General features: G+C 43.2%; 1 protein-coding gene across 1 annotated transcript in view; it reads left to right on the top strand.

The window, feature by feature from the left end:
• Positions 1-12,563, top strand: part of mei1 (meiotic double-stranded break formation protein 1) — a 45,407-nt gene that overhangs the window by 14,313 nt on the left and 18,531 nt on the right. Inside the window, 11 exon segments of the mRNA XM_078797360.1 lie at positions 118-629; positions 810-979; positions 1,089-1,212; positions 1,706-1,756; positions 2,895-2,968; positions 4,178-4,283; positions 9,109-9,318; positions 9,914-10,080; positions 10,636-10,750; positions 10,855-10,974; positions 11,867-11,966. Of these exon segments, the coding sequence (XP_078653486.1) occupies positions 836-979; positions 1,089-1,212; positions 1,706-1,756; positions 2,895-2,968; positions 4,178-4,283; positions 9,109-9,318; positions 9,914-10,080; positions 10,636-10,750; positions 10,855-10,974; positions 11,867-11,966 (1,211 nt within the window). The 5' untranslated portion in view covers positions 118-629; positions 810-835.

Below are 12,563 nucleotides of genomic sequence, written 5' to 3'. Positions count from 1 at the left end.
TTTGGAATGATAAAGTACGTTCTTATAGTATTGCTTCTGGTACAGAAGTAATTTGTTATACTTAATGAGTGTCTGGGGGAGAAAGACTTGTAATTTGTTTCTTTTGTATCCCTTTAGGCTGCACACTTCATGTTATTGATCCGGCAAACAACATCCAAACCACTTGTTTTTATTTTTTTTCCTCCCCTAAACTATTCATTAAATGTACGGCTAAAGACAGAAAATCATTATTTTGCTGGGTATTTTTTGTGATATTTTCCCCTCATACAGTATATGACATCGGATACTCATCCATTTGTTTTTTTTAAATGTTGATATCAATAAAGTTTTCAGCTTCTAAATTGAGTTTGTTAGCCGTGGTGAGCGATAGTGCAAATTGGTATCAAAATGATACACTCCACACTATAATCAGAGTAATTCAGGACACTTATTTTAATAGCACTCGTATAGCGTTAGTATCATCCTATACCGATGCTACCCTCGGTATCAATGCTGTGGATATTTGGATCGTTCCTTTCGTCTCTAAAGTTGTAGCTGTTAGCTAGTTAGCTAGCAATTGAAAAAAAAAGTTTGCTAGCAATTGTTTCCAGACGTAGCTGATCTTTAAAGGCCACCTAACTGCTGAAACGGTAATTTCATTTTGAAGGAAAAATGTTGTAACGTATATTAAGAACCAATGAACACCTTTTTCCAGAGAAGATACTTCGCTAGTTATCTATCCTAGCTCTCTCGGCGCCATTGCAGCTAATTGATGTAGCACTATCCAATTTATTTAGATAATGGCCTCCTGAATTTAATGTTTTTTGTAGTTTAGAATGTAACTTCACCAAAAAAAATGACAAGCGAGGAGATTATATACGACAAGATTCACTTCAGACACGACCCACGATGGAGTGGGCGTCTGGGCCCCGCAGAGGGAGGGGGCCTTCAGCTCTGCGTGGCTTGTGTGATTGAAATGTTGGAGAGTGATGACGTTTCGGTGAGTAACATTTGACCCTTTTACTGTCATTGAGCCTCAGGTACTGTAAATTTATTAGGTAAAAGCTTTCTGGTAATTGTCTTGTGCATTTATCTCTTGTGTTCCACAGTCGGTCAGGAAGGCTTATGCCTTGTCGGCTGTCAGCGGGGTCCTGAAGTGTTCTCCAGGGGCCCTGCGGGACCTGCTCCAACAGGACCACCAAGTCTCCATGCAGTTTATAACTTCTCTACTGGGTATGAAACGTCACAGTTTTGACATGGAGTCTTAAATTGTTTGTTTTGATATTAATAAGAAATGTTGAATGTTTTCTTATATGGACATAAACAATAATACCTGTAGCAGTTGAAAGTGGAGGGTAGTAAAAAAAAAAACAAAAAAAAACCATAGAAGCCCGGCCGCAGGAAATGGCAGCAGAAGGTGCAGTGGAGTGCACAGAAAGCTCAGCAATCCTCACGACACAAGCACAGTACAAACAATAATACCCCTGCAGCACCGTAAATAGCACCATAATTACAGATAACCACCAGGTGCGCCCCCCCAGCTCCCTCTAACAGGAGTGGAGGGGTGGAACTAGATGCAACAGGATTGGAGCTAACAAAATAAAAGCACAAAACAGGAAAAAAAATAAAAAATCAACTGAACTAAAGACATACTCTGTCATGTTGGGTTATAAAGGACGCCATTTTTGTTCCCTTTTTAAATCCAGCCTGTTATTATCGTTTGCAGGGATGCTTCATCCTGCAGTGGATTCAGCCACTTTGGAAAAGGTGGACCAAGGTAAGGACATCGTCCAGCTCCCTCCATCCCAGTCGCTACTATTTTGTCCTTGTGCACATTATCACTAAAAGCTTTCTTATTTTCAAAATAATAATTAACACATCAGCGATGCTACCAGTGGTCAGGTTAGCGGAGTTTCAGGCGCCCTGCCCCAGCTTTTGATGCCCTCGCTACTGAATTAAAGATATTCTTCAGGGCTTTCTCGCTGTGCAGCCCAAGCTTCTTTAAGGGCCTGCAAGTGACGAGTGGGAAAATCCTTGACAGCAAACCTCACTGGGATAGCATCCAGCCTCCGAGCCATTGCTATTGCCTTCACCTGCAAACTCCTCGCACTTGGTCCATTACGTTTGCAGAAACATAAACAGAGCTTCTTGACCTGTAACACTAATTGAAACATTGTAGATGATTCGTGATTCCATTTTGCAGCCTTAATATTCCCCCGGTGTGCTCTGAGGCTTATATCTCTTTGTCTCTTAATGATTAAATTAGGCTGCTGTGTGCAGCTTTATCTTTATCCTTCCTAAATGCTGACCCCTTGGTGAACTGGCAATTTTTAATGCTGAGCCAGAAGTTTGAATGCAAATGACAGAAAGATATTATGGCTGCTGTCTTGGAAGCCTTAGGGGACCACTTTGCTGTAATACGCGGTGTACCGCATGCACTTAAAAGTCTGGCTCCTCGCCTCGGACTAAGAACGCACTGAGCTTTTGACACTCACCTGATTGTGGACCAGAAAATAGCTACTTCATCTTTGTGTATTTTGCAAGATAAAGAAGAATGTATCCAGTTGTGCCTTTTAACTGCATCAGTCATGCACAGCTATTCTTCAAAGTTGATTAAATACATGGTTGTCAATCAATCAGGAAGTTCTAAAAACAAAGTACAGTGCAAAAACACTGCATCTAGCAAGACATAATTGGCATTTTATGGCATATTTTCTTGTCCTGTTGACAGGTTATTTTGCTTTGTAAATAATATAGCTCTTTAGTACTTAATTTGCATTAAAATAAGTAAAATGGTCCAATATAGTGACCGATTAAAAACAACTTTGATTCATATAATTTAGTCTGATGATTTTTCATTCAGTGTATCACATGTTTGATGACAGCCTCTCTTTTGTGTGTCAATGTCTTGTCAGTCCTGGTTCTACTGCTTTTAGAGCTTCAGAGCGAGCTGCCGTTACACTTTGTGTTGGACCAAATTGACAAAAAGGTAAGAAACCCCATGATGGGATAATGTGTTCATCTCCGTACGGATCACATGCTCGGCACTCTGAAGCCCAACTCTCCAACTGGCAGCCCACCGGCCAAATTAAATTCAACATAAACGCAAATCTTTGTAGCAACTCACATTTTTTGCTGCAGATTCCTAAAACCAACAGAGAACTCCCGTCATGGAGAGGATCTTTGCTCCAGTGGTTTTGCTTCATGGCGTTACACAAAGCACAACAAAGCATAACAAAGACTTGCGTATTACAGGAAGTTCTTAAAAGACAACATAGCGCTCCTGGACAGTGGAGCATCTGGGACTTGAATAAGCAATACTTATGCAATATCTGGTCAAAGACCCTCTGTTGTTTTTATTTATGACTTTATGACTGTAGTGGCCATTTTGGTGAGGTATAGTAAAGCTTTGCGTTGACATCATATACAATATAAGCTAGTCGTAGATGAAGGGAAGAAGTCAAGCTTGTCGAGGGGTGGTCGAACTTGCCTACGGACTTCTTTCTGGGGTTTCGCCTGGGGGGCCCGATGTCCGTAGCTCTTTGTGAATGATTTATATTAAGCGCAGGAAGTGAACAAGCAAAGATGAAATAAGCTCTGCTTCTCCCTGCTCCTTTTCAGACATGTTGAATCGTGGAACTGTAAATAAAATATTTACTCCCACGCAACCTTGAAATAAACTAGACGAGAAAGGTAACCCCCCTCCCCCCACCCAGACCCCAGATGAAACGAGTTGAATCGTCCCGCTGCAAAGCATGCAGCAGCACTTTCACCACCAACAACACATCCTCATCCTCATCCTAGTTGTTTAGTAAACACGTGTGCATGTCTCCCCCCCCTTGCTGCTGTTGTGTAACCTATGGGGGAGGCGATGGCGGTAAAAACGGCAACAGCCGAGACTGCAGGTGGAAAATAGTAAAGCTGATGACAGCCATAGAACAGCAGGTAGAGGTGCAGACAGATTACATTTACTGCATCAGCAAAGAGCATGAAAAGAAGCGTGCAGAATGCATGGCCCCGGGAAAGGAGACACGGGTGTTTTCTGTTCTGTACAAATTCTTATTATTAGAATTTTAAAAAAGCCCCTCAGAATCATTTTGATGAACCTGCCTTTGTATTAGTTTTGTTGCTCATTGCTGCTTATGGTCGATTTGTGACGTGAAATCCCCTTGGTCCTGGTTGTTCATGTGTCCTCCAGGTGATTGACCAGCTCAATGTGAAGGATTTCTTGCCAACATTCAACTTCCTAGGGAGTCTGGTGGAAGCCGTGCCCAGTGTGGCCCTTAGCCTGGTGACCCAGTATGGTAAGACCCTGCCAGTAGATACTTTATGACACGAGACCACAAGGGCTGGTTTCCATGATTCTACTACTTCAGAGTTACTGGTTTTTATTATTTGTTGTGTTGTTTAGGGATGTTTATTTTTCCCTTGCCTCTTCTCTCATATAGAAACATTGACATAGTCTCGAGAAACTCCAGATGTGTTGATGGTAAAGATATTTTACCATCAACACATCTGGAGCTACTGGAGCTACGAGTTGCATTCTTTTATTTTGAAACGCTCGTGTTCGGCAAGGTAGTCGCTGACACTGGGCTTGTTGTCGAGCACTCATGAGTCATTGAAACTCAGGTCTTTCCCGAACAACCGTGGGTCAGTGAAAAAGTCAAGTATTTGAGTGACCCCCGTGTCTTCATGAAGCAAACTCGCATCTTCATCGAGCACCCATGAGTCAGGACAATTCAAGTCTTTTTAAAACACCTGAGAGTCATGGCTTCTTTGAGTCCTCGTGAGTCACTGAAACTCGAGTGCTTGTCGAGTGAAAGCCGAATCGTTGTCGAGCACCCGTGAGTCAGTGAAACTTGTCTCCGTAAAGTACCCATGAGTCAGTGAAACTTGCGGCCTCGTTGAACATTTGTGAATCACTAAAAAACTCGAGTCTTGGTGGAGTACCCGCGAGTCAGTGAACTTGAGTTGTGTCGAGTACCCGTGAATCTGTGAAACTCGTGAAATGCATGCGAGTCTGCGAAACTCAAGTCTTTGTCTCATACCCGTGAGTCAGTGAAGGTCGTGTCGGTGCTGAGTAACCGTGAGTCAGTGAAACTCAAGTCTTTGTCTCATACCCGTGAGTCAGTGAAAGTCGTGTCGGTGTTGAGTAACCGTGAGTCAGTGAAACTCGTGTTTTCGTCACATACTCTGCAGACAGTGAAGGTCAAGTCTTTGCCGAGAACCTGTTTGTCTTTGAAACGTGAGTCTCCGTTGAGCACCCGAAAGTCACTGAAACTCGAGTCTTTGTCGAGTACCCATGAGTCAGTCAACCTTGAGTCTTCGCCGTGAACCATTGAATCAGTGAAACGGCTCCATCAGGACGGGGAATGGAAAGGTGATCCGAGGCAATGAACCAGATCTGTTGCCTTTTTCCAGCAGAGGAGAGGGAGTGAAGGAGATAAGTGAGACTGAGGCGAGCTTTTCACTGACATTGCTTCAAATGCAAGTGAAAAAGGAGTTGCTGAGGTTTGATCTCGGGCTGCTCATCATGCTGCATTGCTCACAAAAACCGTGCAGTTCACTTTTTGGAACATGGAAGAAATATTTGTAAGGATATTTCTCCCCACATGAAATGTCTCCTCACTCTGATGCCCCGGCCCCCATTTTTATGTTTTTATTTATCTTTTCAAAGTAACTCCCATTGCTTTGTCTCTGCACCTCAGCAATATGGGCAAAATATATTTCTCACGTCTTTTTCTTCCTGTGACTTCTATCAGTTCAATCTCCTCAACTGACCTTTTCAATTATGCTCCAGCTGCTCTGAGACAACCTTGTTGTGTCCACACTCCAAAACCTGCATTGTCAAACGCATGGCTGCGCTCGCCAAGACCGCAGAAGACCAGTCAAATTAAGTTATAAATAAAACCCGTTGTCTTGATGACATTCTGGGAATATTGAATCCCAAAACACTTAAAAAAAAAAACAAATGAAACGTGGGAAAAAACAAAAAACGTTCTTTGTTTGCCACCTTGATGGGCATGTACACGAGCTTCGCAAGCTCCACCGGGCAGCAGGTGGTAGTGATGCAATATGCAGGCTACCATTATTGACTGTGTGTATCTGTCTGCAGCCTGTCAATCAACACGTCTCTGTTGTGACTAACAACAACCCCGCACTGACAGCACGAACGCCGAGTATACGCCACATACGCCGTCACTCGCTCACTTGCTGTCTGCCTTTCCTTGTCGCACATCTTTGCTCTTACATGCCTGAATAATCCTTAATACCGCCATGAAGACGGGGGAAGGAGCGTACAGGCACCGGTGCCGACATAAAAGGTAGAACCCAGACCAAAGTGCCACTAAGGGCTTGAAGGTGATGATATGCAAGTCTCGACATAACTTTAACCGTAGCGTTCAGTTCCAACACTGCACACACATTTCGCCGTAGCGCTGTCCACAACAACAAAACACTTCCTCGTTGATCACCAATGCATTCGCCAACAGCCGGATGTGATATTATGACATATTATTGGTGAATTTGTGACTTAGTTATTTTATAAAAACGTTGCCTTTGGTGATGCAACTTGTTTAACGAAGACGTATTTCTAATAGACTTTTTTTGTGTCTAAAACAAACAACAAACCGAAAGAGTTGAGAATTGGTACGCAAGTGTCCTTGAGTCTTCCCCATCCCTGACCTTTGCTCATCCAATCACCAGCCAGAATTCAGACTGGAGTCCTTCACAGACTTACACTTTCATTCAGATATTTTTCATTCATTTGAAAAATGTTCTCCTCCTGGGTATTTGTGGTCTGCGAAGGGAACCATAACAAGGAGGCTAAGAACTACAAGCCAGAACTGGGCCCTTTTTATGAACCCTCCAAAAAGCCATATGGGGCATAATACTAAAGACAGTTCTCATAATTTAGCCTGCACTTTGGGACAATAATTCCATATAATTCCATTTCCTTCTCTGTTCCATATGCATCTTGCAAGCAAGTTCTATGTTGCAGTCATCATTCTGCTTTCTTACTCCGACTACCTTAGTCTCTTTTGTCCTATTTTGTGTGCTCCACGCATTTCCAACTCCTGTCTGTCTCTTATGTCTTATCAGCCTCCTCCCTTCGCTCCTCTTTCCCCCCTCTTACTCTGCCTCGTCTTGGCCGCCTCGTATACTTTGGCTTAATCAGCTGCGTCTGGAAGCCTTGCGTGGCTTTTGATGTGCTTCACAGAGCAGCTGGGCTGAAGCTTGACTCGCCGACATTGTCAACGCTTCCTGTCTCTCTCTCTCTCTCTCTCCATCCAATCTCTGCTCCTGAATCTCTCTTCAGCACCTGCAGCACTGCCCTGGACTTTAAACACCGTTTAGCCTCCTGTGCTCAGAATAAGTCCTTCAGATGTTTCCTTCCTTCACTCTCACTCACCACCGCCGAAGCAGCCGATGGCTGTTGATGGTTGAAATGGTCAGACTTGACCTTTAAGGCTGGACAAGCTGCTTTTATCTGCTTAATTCTGCCTCCAACACAACTTGCATGTAATGTCTGTTGGTTTTGTTTTAACTCAACTACCATCTTATGATTAATCTGAGTTTAGTGTTAAGTGTACTCTCCACTGAAGCCTTAATGAACGCAATAAAACTTCAATCGTTGGTATCTTAAAAAAGAAAAGCAGCCCTAAACGCAGCACTAAAGAAAGGGAAAAATTTTGTATCTTTTGGATTAAATGGGTTGGTTGGGGGGGGTTATGTAATAGCCCAAAAACTTTAAAAAACTCTCAAAAAAAGAAAGCCGCACAAAGATTAATTTTAACTGCACAAAACAGCACAAACACAGCACCTAAAGAATGAGACTATTTTGGTTTCATTTGGAGCAAATGGGTGGGGGGGGGGGCGCTGGGTGAACTTTGGTTGACTGCTAAAAGAAACTGTAATAACTCAAAAACGAACGCAGCGCAAACATTCATTTTAACTGCACGATCCGGCGCAAATGCAGCACAAACAAATAAGTTGGGGGGGGGGGGGGCAACTTCACTCAGGTAAATGTGTGCTATGACTCTTTGTTAAACAGCCTGATTTCCACATGGACTCCAAGCCAAACCTAAATCTCATTATTCTAGAGATTTCCAAGAAGATGCTTCTTCATATGTTTCTATTTTCTTTTTCTATTCATGTCTTTCTCCAGCCGTCTCTCTCCTTCCAGCCAAGCGATGTGACAATCTACACAACCCCCCCCACCTCCCCTGCATCTGTCTTATTCAGCCTGTGGCGATGTGCCTTTTTGCATTTTTCTCTTGAGCGCCACCCCTTTGCAATTCAGACTGACACAATTTCTTGTCACACAGCTTCCCCGAGAAACTTAATCCTCAACTTCTATCCTCCTCCAATGTATGTATTCTTCCTTCCGTCTGCTATTTTGTTGCCCTCTCCACCAGTAAGCACAGCTGCTGCTGTTGTCTTAATGGCGGAAACAACCTGCTTTGTCCCTCATCTGTCGTGGGTCACAGCCGGAGGGCTCGTTCAAGTGGACCTGAACAGCAGTTCTCTGCCACTGACACAGTCATAGCCTTTATTTGAGTGTTATGGGTGGGAACACTTGGTTAAATCCAACACTTAAGGTGCTGTGACCCTTTGGCTGCACCTTTTCCACCCCAAAAAATATAAGAAATTCAATAGTGGATTCAGAGAATAGATTGTACAAAAGAAAATATGTAATTTGGGTGGACCCCGCCTCTCACCCGAAGACAGCTGGGATAGGCTCCAGCACCCCCGCGACCCTCATGAGGATAAGCGGTAGAAAATGAAAGAATGAATTAATGATTTATCAGACTCAACTTCCTGCCGTTGTTCAGTTGACTGCAGCTGTTTTTTATAGAAATGAATAAAAAAAAATCAAATCAAATCAAAAAATGAAAAAAATCAAAATGAATGAATGCCATCCCCGATGAGTGATAACCAGCGAGCCCTGCTTGCCAGGGCAGCGGAGTCAGCGCTTCCTGGCCGGCGAAGCTTGCTGGAGGAGAAGTAAGTGTCTGACGTCAACAACAAGAGTTTTGATTTTTGTGCAGCCTTACTATTTTGATGTACATAATGCATCCTCCTTATGCCTCCTTTCATAACGTCCTTACGCCCGTCCTTGTCCTCCAGTTCCCTTGCTCGACCGTCTGTGCTCGGTCTTGTTGTACCCGGATGAAGGGCTGAAGGCATCGGTGGTCTACGTGTGGCTCAAGATGTTGGGGGGTGCCGGGGGCTCTGCAGCCCGCTCCCTGCCCATCACCCTCAGGGACAGGGTGTGCGTCCTGTTGGTACAGACCTTTGCCAATGCCAGCTCTCCCCAGCTTATCAACAATTGCATTGGTGAGAAAATGTGGAATGTTCAAACTTGACATGAAAGCATGTTTTATGTACATATATATATATATATATATATATATATATATATATATAAAATATGACTACCATAATACCAATGAAAAGAGCTCCCATGCTATTCTGCTTAGGTTGTTAAAAATAGAGGCCTTTGAAGCAAGTTTTCTTTTCTTTTGTTATTAAAAATGTAGAATCAGGTTGGCATTTTTCTCTTGAGATGAGAGCATGTTTTTTATATTTAGGCTAGCCAAGTTGTAAGTCTTTTATGCGTCTTTTATACGTCCCGAAAAAATTGGGAAAAGTATGAAATTGGTCATTAAACTGAAGTTTACTGGGTTTTCATTTGGGGTATCGGAGTCATTTTCAAGGTTGATACACTCAACTTTGGAAGAGTTGGCTGACCCAAAAAAATTGCATTCAACATTTTTTTTTATATTGTTGTCCTCTGTAAATATTGCTGTGATGCCAAAACCGGAATATGATTCCAATAAAATTCAGCCTTACAGGGTCAATGTACTACTTTTAATGTCCTGTATAATGTGTGTCATTGTCCTTTATTAACACCGTATCTTCCCTCTCCCAGCTCTGTTGTGGCTCCTGGTGCAGTGGGGAGAGGCGGTGTCAGTTCTTATGAGTAACACCGATGTTCACTTCATGAGCAGCCAGAAAGAGAACAGCCACATCAACAACAGCCAGCACCAAGAGCAACAGACTCCTGACCACTGCCATCTGCCTCTCATCCTCAAAAAGGTCTCTGTCCAAACATCCTGAGTTTGGCTACGGACAAGCTCTGATCCGGGATTAATGCGTCTTTACAACTCTGGAAAAATATTTTTGCTTCATGTCTGGGAAATCAATGAGTGGATGACGTCTGGTTAGATTAGCTCAGTGATGGGTCGCATGGCGGAACAGCCCATGACATTAGTATCCTTTTGGAGACCGCAATTGTGTATTCACACAAGCAGATCTGAACATCCGCCATCCGTCTCATCTAATAGACCAAAAAAGACGAAGCAACAGAGAAAGAAGTTGGAAGATTGAAAATGAAACTATTTTCGATTGGCAGTATTGAACCTCATCTGGTGCTGAGATGAGAAAGGTAGCCCAGTAAACATTCCTAATAAAGTCTTAATAAAGATAGCGGGCAAAATAAATGTCAGACAGAAGAAATTCTCTCCTTTCAGTTTTAACCCCAATGTTAAAAATGTTCAAATAAAGCTACCGTATAGTTATGGACTATTCATGGCTTAGCAAGGGTGTCAGATGATGGACGACTTCTACCAACGCCATCCTTTGTCTTCCCAGTTGCTGCTGAGCGGCGATGAGGCCTTGCATGTGACCAGCGCAAAGTGCATCGCATGTATTCTGGTTCATTCTCCCAGTCTCTACAGCGCTCCTTTCATCAAAGCTGACGTACCAGGTGACATACACGTATAGTACAAGCCAACGTTACTATCACTCTGGATCTTTATACTTCGTCCCGTACGGACGCCTCCTTTTGTCTCAATCTCTCTCCCCTTTTAGAGTTTCTATTTGATCGTCTGGCGAGTACAAGCAGTGAGGTGCTGCTGTGGGCCATCTACAGCTGCTTGGTGTTACTGGTTGAAGACCAACTGTTTTTCTCCCAGTGTCACTCAGTGTACGGTAAAGAAGCACTGCCTCAGCAGGTTTGCTTTTTGTCCGTTTGCAGTTTTGGTAAATGCATTGACGCTAAACGAATATGTATCAATCACGCCGTCTCGTGGTTGTACACCATCTATTATTAGACATAAATGTGCACATTTAAGCAAATGTTAGATTTTTTGGCTTAAATTGAGCATTTTTTAGTGTAAAAATGGAAAAATGAACTAAAATATAAAGAAATATAAGGCATTCAGCCATGTGATAATATGGTCAGTATAGGTGTCAGTATTGTTACTATAATGTTCATTGAGACACACAAGCACCAGACTTGATCGCCGGAACAGCAGGCCCTCGCCCTGGAGCACATTTAAAGCAAGATACATACGGCCAAGTCATATTTCTGCGTTATTTTCTGTAATTATGCCTACGATATTTGCTAGGTTACTGTAGGTGTGTTATTTTATGTGTAGAGGGCTCTAATAATTCAAAAAGATGATTAATTAATAATGTCCTAAACAGGTTTTCTGTGCTCTAACTACAGAAACGATTAATTAGCAAATACGGAATCCTACTTTGTGCAAATTCACTTATAGCGGTCGTGCCTGGAACCAATTAACCACGTTGAACGAGGGATTAGTGTTGATGTCCGTGGCGTGGGCACATGCAAAAGCAGTCGCAAAGAAGCCATCGAAATAGCTAACAACAAACATAACTAGTGAGCGGTGTGTGTTACGTACGAGCTTACGTACCCACAGCAGGAAGAGGCGGGATTTAATGTTTGCATTACGTTGGCATGTCGGCGCCCTCCCTTCAAATTGGAAGCAGTCGGTGTGTCCTATCAAATTGATGTTGGAGGGAGGGCTACTGTCGTGCATAGTCGTTGTGTGACACAGAATCTGCACATGTGTGTTAGGTATAGAATCCCTGGTGCGCAGTCTGAAACAGGCCCTGCAGCTGGCCAACGTGGACGTGCTGAAACAAGGGCTTTTGCTCCTTACCGAGATCTTGGAAAGGTGAGACTGCGACCTACGACTGCTGTTCTACACAAGTGCACTGCCTGGGTTTTCTTAAATGATGTATTATACCTAAAAGCACCACATCCAACACAGTTACGGATGTCATCTCTCGATGTCGGTACATGTACTGAGCATCATGTTTAGCTTCAGCCCAAGCCAGCGAGATGAAGAACAGCCCTCTTGTAAAACGCTGATATACGGTGTGCTGGGAAGTTTAATTAGATTTGAATGAACTCGCCGCTGGCTCACGGGTGGTTGCATATCAGCAGCCAGTAAAACACTGTCAAGACTTTGGAACGTTGACATCATTTTAATTGGATGTTCCTCCCCACCACAAATAGACAGATGTATCGGGAAGCTTTGTCCTTTACACTGTGTGGCACGGTACAACGCAGCTTCCAAAATGCTGAACAAGCAAAATATGTAAGTGGAATAGGATCAAAGGACCTGCAGTCAGTGTGTGCTCGCACATAAATTGTCGCATAGGGAAGGAGTTATCACAGTTTTGGGGCTGTGTAACTAACGCCTGTGTATGCACTTCCATGTAGTAAAAGGTAGCCAGTCTGGAGATTTATGGCTACATCTTGGACCAGT

Source organism: Doryrhamphus excisus, linkage group LG16 (genome assembly GCF_037039965.1).
Source record: "Doryrhamphus excisus strain RoL-2023G ecotype Guam linkage group LG16, RoL_Dexc_Guam_v1.1, whole genome shotgun sequence".
NCBI lineage: Eukaryota > Metazoa > Chordata > Actinopteri > Syngnathiformes > Syngnathidae > Doryrhamphus > Doryrhamphus excisus.
Note: the sequence above shows the minus strand (reverse complement) of the source record. Positions and strands in the feature narration are given on the sequence as shown.